This window comes from Equus asinus, chromosome 4, assembly GCF_041296235.1.
Source record: "Equus asinus isolate D_3611 breed Donkey chromosome 4, EquAss-T2T_v2, whole genome shotgun sequence".
In the NCBI taxonomy this organism is placed as follows: Eukaryota; Metazoa; Chordata; class Mammalia; order Perissodactyla; family Equidae; genus Equus; species Equus asinus.
In genome coordinates, this window is record NC_091793.1 from 26,888,209 (window position 1) to 26,913,073 (window position 24,865).

General features: G+C 45.5%; 1 protein-coding gene across 11 annotated transcripts in view; it reads left to right on the forward strand.

The window, feature by feature from the left end:
- Positions 1 to 24,865, forward strand: part of LARGE1 (LARGE xylosyl- and glucuronyltransferase 1) — a 539,997-nt gene that overhangs the window by 409,700 nt on the left and 105,432 nt on the right. For all 11 annotated transcript variants that reach the window (XM_070506993.1, XM_070506995.1, XM_044780870.2 and 8 more), the window contains one exon: positions 4,880 to 4,984. In XM_070506993.1, coding sequence (XP_070363094.1) covers positions 4,880 to 4,984 — 105 coding nt within the window. The remainder of the gene's footprint in view (positions 1 to 4,879; positions 4,985 to 24,865) is intronic.

Consider the following 24,865-nt stretch of genomic DNA (forward strand, 5'->3'; position numbering starts at 1 on the left):
CTTGGAGCTGTGTGTGGAAGGGGCAGGCCCAACCTGCGGTGAGGGAGAGGATGTGGCAGATGCCTCTGGGGAGCCGCCAAGCAGGCATCCCCCCCTTTCCCCAGAGCATCAATTCTTCCTCCCTGCCCTCCGTCCCTCTGCCTTATCAGTGTTTTTCTGTCACTGCAGGGACCACGCTGCTTCATAATTGTTTATCTGTCTCCTCTTCTGGCCGCCTCCAGGGCAAGGACTCTGTTTTATTGTCTTTGATTTTCAGTATTTTGTGTGGTATCTGACACAAAGCGAACTCTCAATCGATAATAAACTAAACCGAAGTCTGGGCCGAGGGAGGATCATGTCAGCTAAGGAAGGGAGGCGACGCTCAGACTGCAGATGCCTGAATCCGGGCAGATGGGGCAGAATATAGGGCCGGGGAATTCTGGGTGCAGTGAAGAGCCAAAGCTTCCTGAACATTTTACTAGTTTCTAGGCACTGTTAGTGGTGCTGTTTGACTAAGCAAAGAGCACAGCCGCATTTTCACTATTTATTAACTATTATTAACTCCACTCTGTAAATGAATGAAGAAACAAGCACAGAGAGGTGAAGTAACTTGTCCGAGCCAGGATTTGAACTTGGGCAGTCTGGCTCTGGCATTCATTTTCTTCACTGCTTTCCTATACTCAAGAAGTGTAGCACTGGAGGCCATCACTGAATTCTGCTGGTTTATGAGCCGGCTTTAGACGCCACATGAGTTTATTGTGTGCTGGTGGCCCTGCAAGTGAACTTTGCCCCTGACTGAAGCAAGGACAGAGCTTCCAGACCCTGAGCAATAATTCTCAGGCTTTAATGTGCATCTGAATTATCCAGGAATTTTTTTTAAGTGCAGATTACTAGACCCAGTGGCTAGAATTCTTATTTAGAAATTTAATATATGCTATCACCCAGGTACTGAACCAATTTAGAGATAAGATAGAGGAATGAGAGCAAATGTCACCTTTACGGATAAAAGTTCAATTGGAGGGCTTCACTTAGATGGGCATCTGCAAGGAATATTCATAGCACCACAACCCGGAGCCGGAATTGCCCAGCCTGTCAAAGGATGGTGGGCACCTGCAGCCTTGTCGGGAGGGAGCCTGCCCTGGACAATTGACAGCATGGAAAGAAGATTCCATGTGGGCCCTCTGCTGGCTCCTGGGAAGGGATGGAGGAGGGGTTGAGCTTCATAAACTCAGTGCTCTCTGAAACTCACTGGTCAGGTAACTCATTCCACGCCCGTGGGAGACAGAAAGGATTGGGGCAAGGAGCCAGGGAATCCCTTCTAGAAACCAGAGAGGTCAGGAGAAGTAGGCTCCTGGTCACAATGGACTTCTAGGTTGAGGCCCAGGAACCTGCACTTTTAACGAGAAGCCCAGCTATTTCTGAAGCAGACAGTCCTCAGACCACACTTAGAGAAACAAAGTTCTGGAAAGACCTAATCGTCGTGCCCTATGACCTCCCAGGAAAGCCACTGCATGGGCTCACTCGCTTTCAGATGCTCACAGGTGAGCTTGGATGGTGGTATTTAAAAAGAGCTATTCCTTATATAGCGCTTGATGTGTCCCAGCACCTGTGCCGAGCATGGAACACATGGGAATTCACAACAGCCATAAGAGTTAGATGCTGAGGCAGAGAGAGGTTAAGCAATTTTCTCAAGGTTACACAGCTAGAAAGTGGCAGGGCTAGGAATTGGAACCAGGGAGTCTGGCTTCAGTCTACACTCACCACCTCTGTCTACACTGCTGCTCATGGCTCCCTGTCCACGGACACAGACCTCTGCAGAGGTGGGACTCTTGAGAAGTTAGCTCAGGGTAATCACTTACAAAATCCAGCTACCATTTAATCATCAACAGAGCAGCTAATGAATCCGTCTGAAAAAGCAAAAGGAAGTCCTAGTAGCTGTTTGTTATTTTGCTTTCTCAACCAGTGGATATTAAAATTACGGCTACCGTGTTGCTAATTAAGGGTTTTATTTTCCTCACTTTGTAGAGGACTGACATCCGTGAAGGGACTGCATGCCCCCATCATAAGAAATGCAGCCCAGGTGCAAACTGAGCGAAGGAGAATTTGGATGTTATTCCTGGGGATAATGTGACTTCAGGTTAACCATGCAAATTACTCCTTCTCTGGAGCTTAAGACCTTGAGTTTCAAGCCTTCAGTAGAGCAACCGATACAAAAGATGCTTTTAGGTGTTGCCCCTGCATCTTTGCAGTTTTCCATGCAGGTGAGGAAGATGCCAGAGTTCCCGGAGCTGAGTGGGAGAATGTGTTGATGTTGGTGAATGGGGAGCAGGTGAAATGCTTTACAGCCTCAGAAGTGTGGGGACATTAATACACTAACATTGGTGGTCTCCCAATCAAGAGAGATTTACCCACCAGGCATCATTTACTTAGCAGACATTTATTAGCTCCTATTAGTGTGTTAGATACTACACAGTCCTCGCCGTTGGACTAATATAGACATGGATATTTACAGATGAGGTGTGGGTGTGCCTGAACGTCACCCACGCTGGCCTTCACGGGGCATACGTCAGCTGATGGCAAAAATACCCAGAGGAAGTTCTAAAGAGAGATGTCTCCCCTCTCCTGTGGGAGTGAAGGTAAAGTAATCATTCAGACTTGAGGGTGTTCATAAGCAGCTTCGAGCTGGGCCCTAAAGGATTACAGGCCGAAGCTGGCAGGGGCCAGAGGCAGGTCCTGCTAAGCAAGAGCTATAGGAGTAAGACGCAGAGATGGGAACACAAGCAACAAAACTCTGCCTTTTTGTGTGGCAGGAAGGAAGTGTGGCTACTGGAGAATCTGCCTAAAGAAGCAGATTGAGGTAGAATACAAAGCATGGAATGCCAGAATACAGAATTGGGACTTTCGAAAAGCTAAAGAAGTACTGGAAATTCAGATGTCCACTCTAAACTCAATGGAATCTTATTCCCCTTTTGTCAGTTCTGGGCACATGACACACTTCATCATACCAAAAAAAAACACATTGTGATACCAACCTGGGGTCATTAGTTATAATGAACCAGCTCCCTAAGGACCCCACATGCCTTTTGCATCCCAACCTCGGGGTGCGCTTATTAACTGAGCTCTCTAATGAGGTCACAGCATCGGGACCCGGCTCGCTGTTTTCTCAACCGAAGGCACCCTGCCTTTCAGATCTAATTGTTTTGCTCAAACATCCCAAGCTTGTTGCCTGTAGAATTGATTGGCGCTTGCACTTCCTGAATTGGTGATGCGTTTTTCCGAGGGACTCTCCAAGTTTTGGACACGATCATATACAGTGACAAAGTGGGAGGTAGTATTTTTCCCATGCCTCTAATTTATGTATTTGTTCTGGGGTGATGATTTAGATAGGAGCTCGATAAATTGATCAAATAAATTACACCAAACCCACACACCATCATTTCAGGGAGCTGTCATCACACCAAGGAGATTCTATATCACCCAGCGTGGTGTTCCAGGAGAACCACTGTGTTTTCTTAACATGCTGCTGGGCCTTCATTTGGTCAGAAAGGTCTTTATTCCTCAGACTCGCCAACAGTATCAGTATTTTAGCTCCAGGAGGCATTGGTTAGCTGGGGAACACAGTGATTAGTAGGCGTGTGACCTTCAGTGAGTTACTTAAACTTTCCGAGCCTCAGTTTCTCTTTCTACAAAATGTGGATTTACAATTCCTCCCTGAAATATTTGTTAGAAAGTTAAGCAATAATGCATTGAGACAGTGGAAAGAACCTGGATGTCAGACAAATATAGATCCATATCCTGGCTCCATCTCTAGTTGTGCCAATCACGGTCCTATGTGAGCCTCAGTTTCTTAGTCTGTAAAATGGTGGTGTTAAGAATTTCGAGAGAACGCCTTCTGCAAATGGCATCATAGGGTTGTCTGGTAGAAGGTAGTTGATTCTGTTGCCCAACTTGTCCTACTTAGAAGGCCTGGAGACTTATTCCTGCCTGAGTCCCAGGAACGTTGATGCTCTAAGAAATTGAGGTGAGTGACTGACTCGCCTAAGATGCTAAGAAATTGACTAAGAGACCTGACTCACCTCCGACGTTGGCCTCAGTGCCCTCGAGACTGAGGCCAATATCAAAGCTGAGCTCTGGGGACAGAGGCACCGTTATTCCTCTAGAAAACACTCCTGCATTGATGTGATGCTTGTTGACACAAGATAAAGTGAGTATGAAAGTAAAAACACCATGAGAAGGTGGCCAAAAGGTGGCTCTTCTCTGTGGGCTCCCATCTCATTAAGCAAGGGTCATTTCTTCCTCTCTGATGTGAGAAAATTATCTCATCTCATGCCCAGAAAGCCAGTAAATTAATATACAATGGGAAAGATTAGAACTGGAACACCTGAAGGATAGCACGTCAGGAAATAAATATATGTTGCATGAGTTAAGGAATGGATGGATGGATGGATAGACAGATAAATGGATGGATGGACAGACGGATGGATGGATGGATAGACAGATAAATGGATGGATGGATGGACAGATAAATGGGTGGATGAATGGGTGGATGGATGGGTGGACGGACAGATGGATGGATGGACAGACAGATGGATAAATGGATGGATGGATGAATGATTTGGGATTCTGGCTTTATCACAGATTAACTGAGTGACCTTAGGCAAGTTAATTAACTACTCTGGGCAGCCTCATTTCTTCTCTATAAAATGGGAATGATAAAAATGGCTGGGCTGCATAAGTATGAGAATTAAATATGTTAATACAAGTTAAGCATTTAAATCAGGGCCTAGCATTTAATAAAAACTGCCAATACTGGAAGCTACTGTAAGGATGATTTCTGTTATTATACTGATCCCCTTGGCTCAGCTTCTTTTAAGACCTTTGCATTCTCTGTCCTTCACAGGTCAGCAGGTCCTGGGCTTGGTAGAGAACCAGAGTGACTGGTACCTTGGAAACCTGTGGAAAAATCACCGCCCTTGGCCTGCCCTTGGAAGGGGCTACAACACAGGTAAATCATGAGGGAGGCGGGATGGGGGTTACAAAGGGTGATGTGAGGACTCAGTGTCCTTCCTCAGGGCTGAGGAGGTGGGCTGAAGCATACAAGAAGGCCACCTGGTTGCCTGAATTCTGCAGTGGGCAATATGGGGGCGGTTGATGTTCTAGTTCTTTCTTAGTGCTGCAGCGCTGGGCGGAGTAGCTATTGGGCCTTGCTAATCTGTGGCAACCTCGCCAAAAAGCCTCTCTCCTGACTGATCTTCAGTCCTGCATCCAGCTGGGCATCTTTATGAGGATGACCTGTAGGTTCCTTGGCTCCGTTAATATACAGAGATCATCCTGCAGTGACAACGAACCTCAACATCTCAGTTTCTTAACTCAGCCGACATTTATTTTCATTAACTCACGCTCCACGTCTGTCGTCAGTCGCCCGGGATCTGGGCTCAGTGTAGGTATTCAGAATTCATCTGGATGCGTACTTCGTGTACGGGGAGAAAAGTAACAGATGTCCTAGTGACTCTGAAAGTTTCAGGTCAGAAGTGACATCATTTCTGCTAATATTTCCTTGGCTAAAGCATGTCACGTGGCTATCCCTGCCTTCAAGGGGTGTGGGCGAGTGCATCCTGACCATGTGCCCAGGAGAAAAGGCAGAAATGTTTGGTGATTGGGACTTAGGAGCGCCACAGCCTTTAAACACCACGTGTCCAAAATCAAGTGCATTGTTCTCCCTTGTTGGTAACCCGAAACCTGCGTTTCCTCTTTTTTCTTTCCATCTCTGCTAATAATATCGTTCATTCATTCATTCTTTGTTCAACAACTGCCTGTTGAATGCTTGCTGTATGTGAGCCCCTATGCCAGGTTCACCAGACACAGCCTGTGACCTCATGGAGCGTATAGACAATGAAACTAGAACCACCTCCCTCGCCTTAGGCTCAGTTCCTGCCAGTGTCCATCTTTGAAATGCCTCTGTATCCTTTCGCCTCTGCCCCTCCATTCTTTTTGCGTCTGCTTTGGTACCCTGTTCTCAAAGGATGAAAACTTCCAGTCTGTTACTAGAACTTGGAGCTCAGGGAGCAGTAGGTTGGGTCAGCCCAAGAAAGGCTGAGACCTGGCATCTGAGACCAGCTGTCCTGGGTTAGGGCTGGTGTCTGGGGATGGCACTACCCAAAGGTAAAGCCTCTTCTGGAGGCTAAGGCCAGTCTGTAGTGGGAAGAGCCCAAAAGTCAACTCTGAGAGCTGAAGGTCAGATTCCAGGGAGGTCAGATGCAAACATGGGGCCCCAGAGGCCAAAGGAAAAAGGATGAGAGTTAGTCCAGAGGTGAGGTCAGAGATGGGGTCAGAGCAGGGTCAAAGCTGACATAGGACAAGGAAAGAAAGGGCCAGAGTCAATGTCCTGAGCAGCCAGAGGGGGCAGTTAGGGAGCTCTGTACTGAAGGCCATCCTTTGAGCTGGGGGACATTCCTTAGCTGACATTTGCCAGAGCATCCAGGCATGCCTCGCTCGGTGTAACTTTTCCCTGTAACACCCACTAGGCATGACAGTCAGCAGAGGTTGCAGTGGAAGAATTTTAACCACCAGCCCTTCACAGCCCCAGGGCTGCATCCTGGAGGCCCACCTGCTATGCCTGGCGTGAACCCTTGAGTTGCTGGATAGTGGGGAATTTGGAGGAGGGAGACCGAAGGGCCTCAGAGAAGCCGCTCTTTATTAGCCAGTTTAGAAGTATTTCAGCGTTTTAATAAGGGATGAAGTTGTGCTTCTGCATACCAGCTGAGTGTTGGCCAGGCTCTGGGCCAGGTGCTTTCTACGTGTTAATCTCATCTGATCCTCACCCTAACCCCAGGAGGCAGGTGCTATCCTTGTCTCCATTTATACATAGGAAACGAAAGCTTAGCGAGTTTAAGGCTGTTGTCTGATAAGTAAGGAACCTGCTGTGTTAACTACTAACCTAACCTCACTAGCTTGAACTTTAGTGTCTTCGGCATCAAGAAGACTTTTTTAAAATGTAGAATCCTGGACTCTGTCCCTTGAACGGTGTGCAGAGGGGCCCAGGATTCTGCCCAGTAAGAAGCCTCCAGGATGTTCCTGGAGCAGGAGGTCCAAGGGTCGGCTCTGATAAAACGTGCCTCTCTGCCTCCCCTCCCCGCAAGCTTTCACTGTCGTCTCAGTGTCTTCAAGGCTGGAGCCCCAGGAACCCACAGTGGGCCAATGAGAGGGCTCCCCCTGCTTTCCTTTGGGAAGCACATGGTCACCCCTGTTGATCTTTTGTGCCTGCATCCCAGACACATTCACCCCAGGCTTTCGTAAAGCCGGAGACACCCACATTTGTGGATGGGAGAAGGGCGGTCTCAGGTAAACCCTGCTGTGTGTTTAGTTTCTGTCTTCCACAACATAAAATAATAGAAAATGTCACACAGAGAAATACTGCAGTGCCTCGAGGACACAGCATCGGGGTCGTGGTTGTCTGCGTAAAACAAAGACCACTGGTCATCAATCCAGGTTTGCAGGGAGAAGAAAAATGTAGCACACTGGGGAATTTACTGTGACAAAAATGACACATCCCCTCCCAGTTTGCCTTAGAATGTGAGGTCAGGAGACTGACCGGTCTCTAACCCTCCTCCAGCTCCTACTTGATATGCCACGGCACTGAGTTCCTTCCCTTCTTGCTGCCACCGAAAGGGCAGAGCTGAAGGGAGAAAGCTCTGTTCGAAGTGATGTGTCCATTTAAATAAGCCCGTGACACGAAGTGATCATTATGAAAGGATTTCTGTGATGTCAGAATGCATTGGCTTTCATGATGGGGATTTGTTATTTTAAGACTTAAGGACAGTGCCACACATCAGTGGCTGAGTCATCGAGACACGTAGATTCTCGTGGAAATTGAGGACTCTGCTGGAGGGCACCTGCCACCCCAAATCCCAGGACATCTCAAGCCTCCAAAGGGGGTGTCTCCAGCAGAGCCCCATGTGGCGCCTTCAGTTCGATGTTGGGAAACTGAGGCAGAGCTGGATGGAATGTAATTTCACCACTTAGTCTCTGTAGCTTGGCCCAGCTGCTTCACCTCCTTAAACCTTAGTTCACTCCCTTGTAAATAGAACAGTCATAGTATCTAGTGCGTGAAGATTAACAAGGTAATTTGTTCAATGAGCCTCGCCTGGTGTCCGGCACAAAGTACTTAGTCAATCTTAGCCTATGTCCTCTTGCGTTTTTCTGCCACTGATTCTATCAGGGATAGAATCCACCTGCTTTAAAGATGGTGTTTTCATGATTGGCTAAGTTGAACTAAGATCCCCTAAACCCTGGTCAGAAACAATCAGTCAGTTTTCTGCTTTTCCCCAAATACAATGCAGCCACCCAGCAGTTTTGCTCCTATCTCTCCGCTACCTGAAGAAGGTTAGCCTTTCATATTATTTTAGTAAAAAATGACGGCATTAGTTCGTTTATCAGCTTCCAAACTGTGTTTTACTTTGAAAATCCCTAGAAAAAGCATGAGATGTTTGAGTTGGAAGATCCGCCTTCGAGACCTGACTCTGTTGCTTTTCAACTTTGTGCCTGTTGGAAAGTGACTCAAGCTCTGTCAGCCTTGGGTTCCTCATCTGCAAACAGAGAAGGATAATCCCACCCCAGGCTGCCACAGGGGCCTGGGAAACCACGGTGCATTAGGAAGTTGGTTGTAGTTTTTATTTCTCCTCCTGAGCGCAGCCTAGCTGAGTAGCTGTTTTCGGGTAATTTAGATGGAGCCACATTTATCAAGTTCAGCTGCATTCACCAGGCATCAGACCAGACGCCTCACCATGTATTATCTTCATTAATTCCTAGAACTATCTTGTAAGGTAGACATTCTCCTGCAAAGACCAGCCAGCTTCCCCCTTCCTCTTTTTGTTTTTCTTTCCCAATCTGCTTGCCCAAAGCTCCCAGAGCCCTAAAAGACCAGGGAGGATCTGCTCCCCTTCTCCCACTCACCACCCCCCCTTCTTACTCTAGCGGTTTACAGCTTAATTCCATCTTCACAGAGCTGCTAAGCCACAGCAGCTGCAGATGACCGGGCAGATCCCAGCACGGGGCCCTCGCTATCGCCGCTCAGGTGGAATTAAAGGCAGCTCCCACAGCCTTGCACAGAGATGGGCTCATTCCCAACCATTCTCTCCATTCATCATCTAGGTGCAAGAAGCTGTCATTCACCTGGCATTCAGCTGTCTGCAGGACTTTTTTTTTCTTTTTTTTTTAAAGAAACAAGATTGTGACAGGCTCATTAAGATTCAGCCCACTTCAATTCATATGCTGGTGGTGAATATCTTAAAAACAAACACTAGCAAAGAAGAGAAGGAGAGCTAAAAGGAGCAGGTGATGGGAGAATGAAGTGAGGGAAGGCAGGCCAGTAGAGAGAAGATGGCAGGTTTACCGAGGGGTTTGTTGGCGTAGGATCCCAGAGGTTACTCAAGGAGAAGATGTCTCCTCTCGAGATGAAAGACATAATATTCAACCAGAGGATGTGCTTTAAGAAACAATTTAAAAATAAAATGTACCCTGTTCCTTTCGGTCTTCAAATTAGGCCAGAGACAGGCAGATGGAGACCTGGCTCTCTAGAGAGAGAGGAAGAATTGATCTAGGAATCCTTATCTGTAGAATAACAAAATTGGGACGTTCAAGGACTGACTCACCTCTGAGGTTGGAGCAAATTCTGGGCCTTGAAGAAGTGGAATGTGATGCACAGTAAAGTTGGGCACCATGGTGGACTCCGCAGCGGAGATTCAAAAGGAGCAAACATTTGACAACTTGTCAAAGAACTGTTAAACAGATAGCTTTAGTGGGACGAGAAGTGTGGAATGTTGACTGACCCTTTGCTCTGGCTCTGACATCTAGCGTTTGGCAGCCCTATGCAATTCCCTTCATTTCTTTGAGCCCTCCTGTCTCTTGGGTCAAGAGCTAAGACCTCTTCTTGCTCTGAAGGAATGTTGTGATTGGATGATTTCTGTCTGTCATAATTGTATCCGGAGAAACTAGATTTAAGTGTAGTTGGTTCAGCACATGCTACTGAATGCCTGTTATTCTGGGTAGAAAATGATTTTTAAACATGTGATACCAAGAACCTTTCTTCCGAGAAGACTATATCTTTGCATATCTGCAAATAAATTTAGTATGACTTGAACCTCTAGCGTGATTGAGGTTCAGAGTTGAATGTCAGCCCTGCAGTAACCCTGGACCGGCATTTTCTAGACTAATTCCAGAACATATTGCAGAAGATCTTAATATGTGTTTAGAAACTGTGGACAGATACACCTGATAAATCTGCGTGCTCTGTTGCTCCCTTAGAGATTCAGATTGCACATTGGTGTATTAGAGATCCTGAAAAGTCCAGAAGTAAAACGAAAGCTGTTAAACCCAGCAGGATTCTCCACTCTTATTGATCCTAGAGCTATGGAAACGAGTTTGGAAAGAACGGCCCCTACACAAACTCTGAGGACAAGGATTATCACTTTTTCAGTTCTGTATCCCAAGCTCTTGGCATAGGTTTCTGGAATAATCTCATTGAAATATGCTTGCCATTCTAGAAATGGTTCATCTGACACCACGTTCAATAGAAAAGTCTACTCATTTTCTACTGCAGGTTTTCATTCGTCTTTCTACTTCAAGGATGTAGACACCATGTCGTTGTGTCTTCTTAATCAACATCCTGTGTGTCATTGCGTATCTGAAGCCAGTCAGGCAGCAGCCCTCCAAAACCTTCTTTCCATAGGAAGGAATGGGATGTGAGATGGCTTCTAAACCTTTCACCATCGTGATTGGTCGACCACCTCTAGATGGCTTCAATTTCTTTCTGAGAATGACACTCTAACCTGAGTGATATGCTCTGGATGTTATCAAACTGTCAGAGGCTCACGCCTCCACCTGGACACTTTGCCTACTTTCCTAAATCACCTAGAATGCCTGTCTGAAATGTCACCTTTCAAGCCCTAATCCAGAGAGAGTGGATCTGAGTCTCTAAAGATGAGGCCAAGTAACCGTTATTTTAAACATGCTCCCTACGTGATTCTGATGCATACTAAGTTTGAGAACCAGCCTCCTAGTACAGACTTTAATTACCATTTGCACATCAAGCTCAAATTGAACTTGAGTTTAACTGAAAAGCTTCATGAATAATTATTCAGCCAGAGGTTCACCATTCTGTACTTCCGTAGTAGATTTATTGAGCCTAAACCACAGACTTTAATTTATCTCTGGTGGGTTTTTTCAGATTTAGGCCAATCTTTGCATCATTTTATTTGACTTCATTTTGGTCCTCAACTTGGGGTCATTCACAAAAATACTGAAAATGCCTTCTGTTTATCCAGCCCTTGGCCTTGCCCCATTTTTGTAACAAATATTTTGAATGCCTCTTTTACAATCCTGGAATAAAATTCAAAGATGACTATATTACATTGTCTACAAACATAATTAAAAAAAATCAATATAGTGCCCTGGCTATAATATGAAGAAGAAATAAAAGGAAATTAATTTACTATAAAATAATATTGACTTCCTGTGTAATTGCTCGGGCTTGACTGCAGTGGAAGGCACTAACAAAGTAGTCAGATGCTTCTACGCCTGGTTCAGGAGAGAACTGTCTGCAGTGTGATTACTGCAAATGCGGAATGGGACTGGTGGGGTACCGGCAATCCAGATTCCATGAGTGGTGTTTGCCATCCATGAGAATCTTTTGCAAACTAGTGAAGCACTCTTGGTAAAGTATCAGAGAGCAGGAAGTACCCTCTTCCCTTGATTTTTACTCCAAGTTCAGTGTCTATTAAAATCATACAGAAAAAGCACTTTTTCTTTCCTGTAAGAAGTGTTCATTTCAGGCTCAGAGAGTTGTAACAGTTGTCTACAATTACAAACACCAATGTCCAGTGGGACCCAGGTGGGATGCAGGAATATTCTTCATTGTGCTAGACTGTCCTGAGAAGGGTTTCTGTCCCTCTTAAGAGTCATGAGTCCAAGGGGCTGCAGGTGTTCAACAGGCTGACTCCAACACAAAGGCGTGATGTGCTCAAGGTCCCCCTCGAGGTTGGCGTCAGTGATTAAGAGAATGCTCCCTGCTCACGGAGGGTGGTAGTCAGCCAGCTGGAAGTCTGTGCAGCAATACTGCCATCCAGCAACTTCCCTCCACTTAACCTTTATCTAAGGTTCAGTGACATTACCCAAAGCTTGTCCTCTTCATATCCAGAACCAGAACCTCCCTTGGCCTTAGTTCTACCTTCCGGGTTCACACCGGAAATCTACTCCCTCCTCCACCTGATAACCCTTCAGATAGGTAAATGAAAGAAAGAAATTAGTGCACCCTAGACTTCTCTTCTGTGGTCTTACAGCCCTAGTTCCCTCACGTCACTGGTTCTGAGCCTGAGTTTATTCATAAATGAGATGCGGAGGGTTGTAGGATCTGCCTTACAAAGGATTGTCGTGAGAAGTACAGGAGATAATCTAGTACATTTAATGTAAGACAGGGTTGGGCATGCAGTCAGTGCTCAGTGACTACGGGAGTGGTTGCCTCTTGTCGTTCTTTAAGAGGTAGACTGAGGGACTGCGGGGTGTGCAGCCTCCTCCCGTATTGGTCACTCTGTGCTCCTCGAGCTCCTATTTCATTTTTTCCCATTAGAAGACTGTATTACTTATGTTCTGGAAATGAAAAATCCTGGATTCAAGTCCTGCCTACGTCTGGTACCAGCCGTGTGATTCTGGGCAACTAACAATCTTGTCTGACTTTATCATATCAGGACAAGAAGAGTTTCCACCCCACTGGGTTGCTTTGAGGAGAAAATGAGATATTTGTAGAGTGCTTGGGACAATCTCTGGATCAATAAATGTCAAATGGTAGTATGTTCCCTTTCCTTTTATGTTGGAGGTTCACAAACAGGGAAAGACAATTGGTGGCTCTTCAGCATCTTTTGACAGTAACGCTGTCTTTTGTTGGTTGGGGATATCTAGGGCTGAGCGCTCCCTCCCCAGTGCTGACCATCCATTGGCTCATTCGTTCCTTAGACACAAGTTCATCAGGCATCTAGCATATGCGACTTGCCAGGCACCTTTCTAGGCCATGGGGATGCCACTGAACAAAACAACAAGCCCTATTCCTGGGAGGTGATTTGTTACTGTGGGAGAGAAGCAATCCTCCCCATGTATCCTCTGATGCCATCTCCTCCTGGTGCTCCCACACTCACTCAGCTCCAGCCATTCTGCCTTCCCTGCTGTTCTTGAACACACCTATTTAAACCTATGAGCCTCTCCATTGCCAAACTACAGCCTCACTCTACGCCCTTCCCTGTCTCATTCTTCTCCATTGCATTAATCACCATCCCTCCTATGATAATTTTTGCTTAATTCCTTTTTAATTTTCTGTCTCTTTCCCTGAGGACAAGTTCCTCAAGGGGAGTAATTTCTATTTCCCTGCTTTTTTTCCTGTACCTAGAGTCATGCCTGGCATGTATTAGGCGTTGAGTATTTGTTGTTGAATGAAATAAATAATTTTGAAAGATGGTAAGTGTTTGGAAGACAGTAACAGAGCAGCAGTTATCAACAGGAGTTGCTGGGAAATTTGGCGCCCCAGGGGATATTGGCAATGTCTGGAGACATTTTCGGTTATCATAGCTATGGGGATGGTCCTGGCATTTAGTAGGTGGAGGCCAGGGATGCTGCTAAACATCCTACAATGCACAGGAGAGTTCCCTACAACAAAGAATTATCCAGCCCAAAATGTCAGTCTTTACGAGTTTGAGAAACCCTGGCAATGTGATATTCTGGGAAGCATGGGAGTGAGTTGGATTCTTCTAGAAAGAGCCATACTTTAGGGAAGACTTCTCTGAGAGGAGAGCATTTGAGCTAAAGACCTGAAGGAAGGGGAGTTGGCAGCTATGCTGAGATCTAAAATAGTAGCATTCCAGGAAGAGAGAACAGCAAGGGCAGAGGCTCCTGAGCAGCGATGGACCTGGATGTTTGTGTTCCCCTCACAGGGTCATGCCCCACACCGCCCTGGTCAGAGCCGGCAAACAGGCCTTCACCAGGTTTCAGATGATGACCCCATCTCCAGGCCACTCCTGACCCTGCAGAGTCTGTCCCCTTGCCTACAATCTCCTAATGCTCCAATCAGATTTCTCTATGTGTTTGAATTCTGAATGCCATTGCTTCTTCCCTCCGTGCCCTGTGAGCTCTCAGACTCACATTAATAAGCTTTAGGGCCCCACAACTGGTCCTGTTCTCCTGCCTCAGTTCTAGGATTTATAAAGATGGCCACCAGCCCAGAGTGAATCATGGCAAAGGGCAGTGTCTTGGGAAAGGAGTTGTCCTGGACTGGCCTTGGCAATCTCTCCAGAAATGTGGGCCTTGCTTTTCCCTACGCACTCCTGTTCAGCCACGCTGGCCTCCTGACTGTTGCCCACGTGCATTCCCACCCCTGCACCTCAGCCGCCTGTCTGTAGTGCTCTTCTGCCCGCTGCCCCCAGCTCATCCCATTGCTGCCTTCCGTCTTCAGCTCAGACATCATCTCCTCACAGTGGACTTCCTGACCGTCTTATCCAAGAACACTCTCCATCCTCTCACTCTAATTTGTTTTTCTTCTTTGCACTTTCCATCAATGTTATAAAATACACATTTGTGATTATTTGACTGCTGCCTATTGTGATGGGCAGAATGGCCCCTCAAAGATGTCCAGACCTTAATCTCTGGAACCTGTGATTATGTTGTGTGACATGGCAAAAGAGACTTTGCAGCTGTAATTATAGACCTTAAAATAGGGAGATTATCCTGGATTATCCGATGGGCCCAATCTAATCATGCAAGCCCTTAAAAGCAAAGAACTTCCTCCACCGGGAAGCAAAACAGATATTTCAGAGCAAAAGTCAGGGAGATTTGAAGCATGAGAAGGACGTATTTGCTGGTTTGAAGATGGAGAGGACAAAGGGACAAGGAACGCCGGTGGCCTTTATGAGCTCAGAGAGGCTCCCAGCTGACAGCCAGCAAGGAAGAGGGGAGCTCAGTCCTACAACCACCAGGAACTGAATTCCGCCAACAGCCTGATGAGCTTGGAAGTAGCTTCTCCCCTAGAACCTCCAGATAAGATCCCAGGCTGGCCAGCACCTTGATCTTGGCCTTGGGAGACTCGAAGCGGAGAACCCAGCCCAGCCCTTAAACTTCTGACCTATACAACTGTGAAATAATAAATGTATATGGTTTAAGCTGCTTCAGTAATCTGTTAGGGCAGCAACGGGAAACTCATATTCCCATCTTTCCCCACAAGAATGCAGGCTCCATGAGAGCAAGGATCTTATTCTGTTTATTCCTATGTTGCTGTCAGGGACATGGAAGGTTCTCAATAAATATTTGTTGAAAAAATAAATGAATCCCAGTTTCCCTCACCCCTGCCTTTCTAGGTATGGAAGAGAGCTTGCAAAGGTGCTGATGGGAACCATTCCATATTCCCAGCTCTTACAGTGTGCCCTTTTGGTAGGCAAGTGCTCCACAGGTCCTGGGTGCCTGGCATTGGGCCCTGCACCAGGAGTGGAGTAGAAATTAAAAATAAGGTGTAGTGCCTGCTTCCATCACTGTCACCCCATCCCCGGAGTGGTCCACTGTAGACTTAAAGATCAGGAAGTTAAGGACAATTAAATGCAATGAATGTGGTCAGGTGCAATGATGGAGGGGTGTGTCCACAGCACTGAGAGCTAGAGTGGAGGGCTGTTTGGATGTGTTAAGAAAGGTTTCAGAGCCAGGAGGACTGGAGGTGGGGAGGGTGGGGTGGACATTCCAGGTCAACAGAGCAGCAAGCCCCCGTACCCAGGCTGGGAGATGTGGAAATTCCTGGCACAAGCAGAGAATAGCACACACATTGGGTTTTTAGTTTAATCAAAGGTGCAACTTGTGGAGTATAGGCCCAGTATACGGAGAGCAGTGAAGAACCCAAATTCTGGTCCATCCTTTACTAGTAGAGTGGCCTGGGCAAATCATCACCCCCACTTTTTTTTTTTTTTTTTGGCCTGACCTTCCTCACTTGTAAAATGAGAGTGTCAGCATCGACCCACAGGATTGCTAGAAAGATCAAGTGAATGGAAAATGCCTGGCAAACAGTAAGCACTCAATAAATGGTAGCTAAGCCTCCTGGCACAGCCATAGAGAGCATGGGATCAGAGATGCATGCAGGGTAACCACGGAGGCTGGGAGCTGGGTAGGTCTAAGGTCTGAATGGTAAAGAGGCAGTTCAGCTTTATCCAGCAGGCTGGGAGGTTTTTAAACAATATGCAGTTGCCCTCCCAGCCCTAGGGAGAAACCATCCTCCCCCAGCATCCCTTTTCTTTTTATTGTCTCCATTTATGTCTTGTTCCTGAGCCAAGTTTTCATCTTTCAGTGGTGTGGCTCCAGCCTAGTCCCACACTATGCGGTAGCACCCGTCAGCAGGCCCAGGGCAGCACTGGATTCTCTGAAGTACCCTAGCAAGGCAGCCAAGCAAGAGCCCCATGCTTATCAGACTTGGTGGGGAGCCTCTAATTAAACTGAGCTGCTGAAGAGATTTCCCAGCTGCATCCCGAAAAGATGGCAAGATTTCCCATCACCGACCTTCCTGAGCAAAAGCCACCGTTCTAGAAGAGTTACTGTGTCATTGCCTCCTCCTTTCCCCAGGCACGGCCTCACAGGAGGGAATGTGTATTTAATTTAAGCCTTCCAGAATCTGACCTGAAGTGCAAGAAGCCTGCTCCCAAGCTTCTCTCACTCTGAGCCCTTTTCGCCCGAACTGTTTTCCTTAGAAATGATTCTTTCTATTTCCTGGGTAGCTCTGACAACAGATTCTCGTGGTTTTTCTCCCTCTTTGCTAAGTAAATCACAAAAAGAAACCGAAAGCAGAAACAAAACTTTTCCAGGGAGCTGGGCCTCACCTGCAGTTGCCCAGGTGAACCAGAACTATCAAGCCGGAAAACAGGGTGCTGGCTGCTCCTCCTGACTTCCTCACTTCCTGCTGGTGCATCCTGAACTGGAGGTAGTCAAGCCACCTCTCCAAACCCCTGTGTCCTCTCCTGTGAATTGAGAGTAATAATGCCGTCTTAGTCTGTTCAGGCTGCTATAACAGAATACCATAGACTAGGAGCCTTATAAACACAAATTTATTTCTCACAGTCCTGGAGACTGGGAAGTCCAAGATCAAGGTACCAGCAGATTCAGTGTCTGGTGAGGAACCTGCTTCCTAATTCACAGGTGGCCATCTTCTCACTGTGTCCTCACATGGTGGAAAAGGCAAGGGAGCTCCCTGAGGTCTCTTTCATAGGGCACTAATCCCATTCCTGAGGGCCTCACCCTCATGACCTCATCACCTCCCAAAGCCCCCACCTCCTTTTACCATCACACTGGGGGTTAGGATTCAACATGTGGATTTGGGAGAGACACAAACCGTCTATCATAAATGACCTCCCTGAAAAATCACAGTATTGCTGAGAAGGTAAAAGGATACGGATCTAGAGAGCTGGACAAAATTAGCAGCAGCAGCATTTTCTTAATATCTGAACACACATTGCTAATCCTGCTGCCTCTTTGTTAATTACATGCTACCGCTTGCTCATGGCGCCCTAATCCCACCTGTATTTTCAGCTTATCTTTAGCCATTCTTCATTGTGCCTTCATCCAGAAACCCTTTCTCTCCAAGGCACATGACATTTGCCCTTCATCAACAGGGCTTGATGTTCAAGAGAGCAGTCAGCACTTTCAAAAAGCTCCAAGTCAAGATACCTACCCCAAGGTGTTTCAGGGGAGAAGTGGAGAGATTGGAAGGTGTGTGGATGAAAAATGCATATTCTGTTACATAGCAGGTGCTTAATAAACCAGGTCTTTTTGCAGAGCCTGGCACATAGTAGGCCCCTCAGAAAGAGTGGGTTCAATTGCTTTAAAATTCTTTTATAGACTTTACCAGTTGTTATAAGAGTAATAGATTACTGCCAAAGAATAGGATATTTTTTTTAAAGCTACATTTTAAAAAATTTGACAGCAATTTAAATCCACATTTGTTGTGAAGGACAAATAATATAGAAATTTGTACTGTAATGATGTACTGGAACCCTGGCTTGTGAAAAGTGGTTGTTAAATTTTCAGGAAATATGAGAACTGCTTGTTTAAACACAGCTACTATTAAAAATCAAATTATATAAGCTTACCATTAAATAAATTATTTTTAAAACAAAGGTAATAAATACTCAAAACTCATTACTTCCTAATCATTATACTATTACTTGTGCTCTTAAGGTTATTTGTATCTGCTGTGTCTGTATGACGGAAATTCTGTACAATGATGCCCATCTCTTCATAGCTCTGTTGCATTTGTAGCTTGAAATCTGCCACCATGGGAGTATTTACACCATGGAAATTGGCGAACACTGCAAATCAGGACTTCTCTTTCTTTCTTTCTGGAGATCCAGTTGTTGAACATTTACCAGCATACCCCTGAAATAATAACAATCTATGAAATCCCCTCTCCCCATCACGTTCCCCAATGTTAAACACTCTTGATAATTTGCAGTATATTCTTGACTTTCCTCTTTCCATATGTATAATTATCTATTTATCTCTATATATGCATCTGCTTTTTTTTTTTTTGAGGAAGATTAGCCCTGAGCTAAAATCTGCTGCCAATCCTCCTCTTTTTGCTGAGGAAGACTGGCCCTGAACCAACATCCATGCCCCATCTTCCTCTACTTTCTATGTGGGATGCCTGCCACAGCATGGCTTGCCAAGCGATGCCATGTGCGCACCCGGGATCCGAACCGGCAAACCCCAGGCTGCCAAAGCAGAATGTGTGCACTTAACTGCTGCGCCACCAGGCCGGCCCTGCCTCTCCTTTTTAATTGTTACATGCTCCAATTTACTTAAAATGTTGGGTATCTTTCTACCTTGGTACATGAAGTTGTATTTTCTTTCTAAGAATGGCATAGTTTTTCCATTGGATGGATGTACCATAATTTATTTATTTAGTTTCCTATTTATTGGTATTTTAGTTGTTCCTAGGTTCTCTTCCACATTATAAATAACATCACACATGAACATCCTTTGCATTCATCTTTGTTTGGTTGTGCAAGTATCCATTATACACAGTGGATTCTCAGAAATGGTACTGCTATATCAAACATTATAGATGTTTTACATTTTTATAGATTAGAAAATGCCAAGTGTGTCAGAGGTCAGATAGGTAAAAACAAAGCTAATATTTACAAGTAAACAGTTTTAAAATTAAACAGGTGTGTGTGTGTTTTGCTTGTTGGTTTTCTGTGCTAGGAACACAGTCTGTAAATTGCAGAAGCATCAGTATTTTGCAGTGTAGTTGCTTAATAGGAATCTGCTATGAACTGAATTGTGTCCCCCCAAAATTCATTTGTTGATGCCTTAGATCCCCATGTGATGTTATTTAGAAATGGGGCCTTTGGGAGGTAATTAGGTTTAGAGAAAGTCAAGGGGATGGGGCCCTCAAGACAGCATTAGTGCCCTTGTAAGAAGAGACACAGCAAGAAAGTTGTCGTCTACAAGCCAAGAAGAGAGTCCTCACCAGAAAGCAGCCCTCCTGGCACCTGGACCTTGGGCTTTCCGCCTTCAGAACTATGAGAAATGAATCTCTCTTATTTAAACCGCCCAGCCAGTGGTGTTTTGCTACAGCAGCCTGAGCCACCCAACACAGAACCTAACTTCAGCTTCTTTCCATGTAGGCAGATGGGCTCTGACTCAGAGGTCCAGCCAGGCCTTTGAAGCCACGAAGCAGGGACCCATGGCCGAGTGAAACAGAGCCCCTCCCCTGCTGTGGGTCGCCCTACCTGACTCTGGCGTTTCAGCACCGGGACTAAGTGAATTGACCTGGCCTGTTAGTGGATACAGGGAATGGCTATTTCCTGAAAATGTTTCTGCCCCAGTCTGCTGACCCATGTAAGGTCAGTGGTTTCTGTGACACTCACTCAGGTCTTAGCATAACAGGAGCTAACAGGAGCTATGACCCGGCCAGCCAGACGCCTGTGTCGTTCAGTTTGCAGTGGAAGGGAAAGAAGGGAGGATGTGATCCTAAATCTTCCCGCCATGAAGAAAATAATCTGGCATTCATTCAGTGCACAGTTTCCTTGAAGACAGATTTTATGGTGAGATGAGGCATCTGATTTCCTGGCAGTCTCCCGAGTTCACAGTCCCCATCTCTTAGACTTGACTCGTGCATTCATGTGCATTAGCTCACATAATCCCCATTTTACAGAGGAACTGATGGAGGCTCAAAGAGGCTAACTGATTTCAGAAGTTAGCAGAGCCGGTAACTGACAGAGCTCAGTGTTAAGCCTGCCTTCCAGTCTCCTCTCAGGGCACCAGTGCTTGAGGTTGGTAGAGCAGGTGCTGAGATCTGCCCAGAGGGATTTGTCCAGCCCCTTCCCCAGTCCACAGGGCTGGACAGCCATGGACCGTCTTATAACCATGTAGTCAAGGCCCAAGATTGTGTTAATGTCACCAACTGACATTCCTTCACAATTTATCCATGCCAAGCCCTATGCTAAGTGCTTTTCATGCTTTATCTCATTCAATTCTCAGTACATCCTTTATAAGGTTTACATGATTATTCGAAATCTCACTTGAGAACAGTACTTCAGAATCATGGCTGCGCATTGAAATCACCTGGGGTCCAGGGTTCACCTCAAACAAATTAGAATCTCTGATGTGGGACCCCCTCCATCAATAGTTCCTAAAACCAAGCAGATGATTCCTGTCTCCTGGGTAGGAATTCTCCCTTATTTTTCCAAAGCTGCATTATAAAGACACCCACTCCCACTGTAGTACCTTTCTTTGTACCTTCTCTCCCTCTTCATTATCCTCTATACCCTGCTTTCCTAACCATCACCAGCCTCTAGGATTCAATTGCTATTTGAATTTGTGTGCATTCATTCCGCAAAGATATTTTGAGTATTAGCTGTGCATAATATCAGGCCCCATGCTAGGCTCTGGGCATGCTCGAGGGAAACCAGAATCCTGGCCTCAGCCTGCTGTCAAGAAGGATGTAGGATGATGCTCTCCAGATCCATCCATGTTGTCACAAATGGCAGAATTTTTTTCTTTTTTATGGCTGAATAATATTCCATTATATATATACGCAACACATTTTCTTACACCTTCATCCATCGAAGGACATATAGGTCGTTTCCATATCTTGGCTATTGACAATAGTGCCACAATGAGCATAGGTGTGCAGATATCTCTTTGAGATACGGATTTCATTTGCTTTGGAGAGTTACCTATGTTAGCTACGTGACATGATGAATGTTTAATTATCTTGACATTAGTAATCGTTCTGTAATGTATATGTATATCAAATCGTCACGTTGTACACTTTAAACATATACAATTATGTGTCACTTATTCCTCAATAAAGTTAAATAAAATAAATATAAAAAAAGAAAAAGACCTAAGAGAAATTACAAAAGATTATAGTGCATAAGTGCCCGGATAGAGAAAGTCCTTGGCCTGCAGGGAAGAGAGGGTGCAGGGGTGCACTTCCAATGGTTTATTTGTACCCCTGTTGTTGCCTGGATTATGGCCCATTATCCTGTACTTTCCCAGGCACTGACAGAACCCAGCAAAAAAATGCCAGTGACATCATAAAGAGAGAGACCAGCCTCCTAGTCTTCCCATCTCCTTGAGAGCTGTTCCTGTCATCCACCTTATGCTTAAACATCCCCCCCCACCCCCCCTCCGCTTATCCCCCTGAGCCCTCAGTTGCCGGATCTCCTTTTAGAGTGTATTTGACATTTCACCACAGCAGGTCAGATGTATTTGAATCAGAAAGGCACAGAGGAGCCTGCATTGGTTAGCAGAGCCCTGTGGGACTGCTGCAAGGAAGAGAATCTCAGCTCAGACAATTAACTGAGAGAAATCGCCCATCTCTCAGCCCACATCGCTATTCCACCAAGGCGAGCTTTGCTCATTGGGCCCACGTGTGTTCAGGACAGTCTGCATGCCCGGCACAGCACACACAGGCTCATCTTTAGCTGTGCTCAATGGACATGACAAAAGAAGTAGAAAACGTGGCTGTGTCTTCAAGATCAAATTGGAATGACCAGGCATGGATACTGAGGGAGCATTTACTTCTTAATCTTACTCCAAGTCCATTTAGTATCTTCCTAATGCTTGTTCACCTGTTGACAGCAGGGGTTGGAGCATGCCAAATCTCACTGCCACCTGCTTTTGTTTGTCTCAAGCTAGGAATGGCTTTTACATTTTTAAATAATTTAGGGAAAACAGTCAAACAGACAAGTATGCTTTGTGGCACATAAAAATATGAAATTCAAATTTCAGTGTCCATTATTAAAGTTTGATTGACACACAGCCACGCTGTTCATATTTGTTTTGTCTGTGGCTGCTTTGGGGCTACAATGGCAGAAGCTGAATAGTTGCAACAGAGACCTTTTGGCTCACAAAGCCAAAAATGTATCCTGTCTGGCCTTTTAGGAAAAGTTGACCGGCCACAGTTTGCAGCTTCACAGGAAGAGTATGGTTTGTGTCTATCCTGCAGACTTGGGTTAGGTACAATCTTGCCTGTGTCACGTAGCTTTCCACATCTCAAAAATGGGAATAATAACACATTCTTACTAGGCTTTCGTGAGGATTAAGTAAGCTGTTGTAAATATAACATAAAACCCAATGATCTAGAAATAGCATAGATACTCAGTGAGTATTCACCCCCCCTTAATTATGTGCAGATGTAATTTCCTATATAGGCACTGAAAGAAGGACAAAATGGCATGAGACCTTACCCTGCTCTTAACTGGAGAGAGATGTGTGCAAACGATAAAGGGAAAAGAATGGGACTGACACATGGATTGGATACTTTGCCTGTTCTAGTCACCCCATGTGAGATGCTTTCTGTATGTAAGAGCAGAGTCTTATTTCCCTTGTTCAACCCTCTATTCTCCAGCGCTTAGAGTCATCCCTGGCTGATGCTCGCGGTTCAATAAACGTTACCTAATAAAAGGAATGCATTTTCACATTCAGTCTTCCTAATAACTGGTACACTTGTCAAACATTTATGGAATCAATCAAAATTAGGTCTCAAATTCTGCTCCTCTGCCCATCATCACAGCGCCTTAGACGTTCCAGCTCCTCTGCCTGTGTCCACGCCTGAAAACGTAGCAAATGGGAAAACTTCGCATAGTATTGTTGTAAAGACTGCGTGAGATTTAGGGCATGCAAGACACCTCTGCAGCCCAAAGTAGGGAAGGCACGACAACTGAGTGATCTTGTTGGGCTTCCAAGTGGGAACACTGATGTTTCCAGACACAGGCTTCTTTGAAATCTTGTCTTGTTGGTGTGGTGGTAAGAAGGAAGTCCTGGCAGGGTCTTACTGTGGAGAGAAGACGAGAAAAAATCCAAGATGCAAATCTGGCATAATGACAGGAGTCAAATTTAAGGGGCAGCTTCGTGAGGTGGGTCTTCAGGGAGGTGGACACATGAACTGTTTAAAGAGTAGGGGGAAGGAAGACCTTCTGCAGGTAGAGGGTGGCAGGCCATTCTGTAGAATTTGGATGATAGGGCAAAGGAAGTATATATGGAAGAATAATGGCAGTTCCTTCCTATTGAAGTTATTGATGTTTCCGAAGATCCCTTATACTGATTTTTAGTGGCCTTCATTTAAATTAACAGGTTAACATAACCATAGATTGGTAAACAGAGACCATCCATCTTCACAGAGGATCAAGGAAGGAATTCACATATATTGAGGGCCCAGTATTGTGTTAATATCACTGGCTAACATTCATTGAGCAGTTTCTTCGTGCCAAGCCATATGCTAAGTGCTTTTCATGCTTTATCTCATTTAATTCTCACTACATCCTTGTAAGGATTACATGATTATTCAAAATCTCACTGTGGGTCGGTAGCAAAGCTAAGGTTGGAACACAGATCTTTCTATCTTGAAATCAAGGGTTCCTAACCCTGTAGTATTTTATGTATGTCATCTGTTGAAATCTTCACTCCCCGCCTATGGAGGAGGGAGGGAGGCGAGAGGGAAGGAGGAAAGGATGGGATTTCGTTTGTGATGGCTCCTTAAAGTAATTAACTGGGATTCTGTCATGGAGGATATCAGGGACAGACCTCTCTGAGGAGGTGACATTTCAGCTGAGACCTGGAACCAGCTGTGTACCTAAGCTGGAGACAAGAACACGGCAGCCCCGAGGTGGGCACTCGCTTGGCCTGTTCTGACACGGAGTGGAGGTGCGAGGGGCAGGAGTAACTTGAGATGAGACTAGGGGGCTTGCTGAGAACCTCCTGGGCTGTGCTATGATGATGTGGAGTTTGGGTTTTGTTCTGTAACACTGCGGTCAACACAGAACATCAGAGATCATTTGTACATTATAAATTAGTAATAATGACAATTGTATAATTTCTGTTTATCATTTCTTGGTCCATACTAATTTTAAGGCTCCCCCCTTTCATTTCAATAAATTCTTTATTAATGTGCTTGGCATGCACACTAAGAGGCCCCCCCACACACACACACCTTGGGTCTGGTCCTCTCACCAAATGTTCATATAATTGTAGGACTATGAGTGACATGTTCCTAATTCTATGTTCTAATTGTGGCTTAGATGACTGGGACAAAGGGCACTCCCAGTAGTGTTTATTGACCGTTCGGTATTTCTCAGACAGATATTTGCTTCGTCTCACACCCTCACTCCCTGGCCCCTCAGGGCTTCTAACACATAGGTGGAATAGTCCAGATGACTCTGGAATGTGGCTATGGCTGTTCTAGCACCTTCTACTGCTTTACCTTACCACCCTACTCTCCCATTTCCTCCCTTTTTTGGAATTATCACCAACAGAGGTTCTCAAAATCTTTATATAATTAAAGGAAAAAGCTTGTATTTGAGGAAAAGATCCA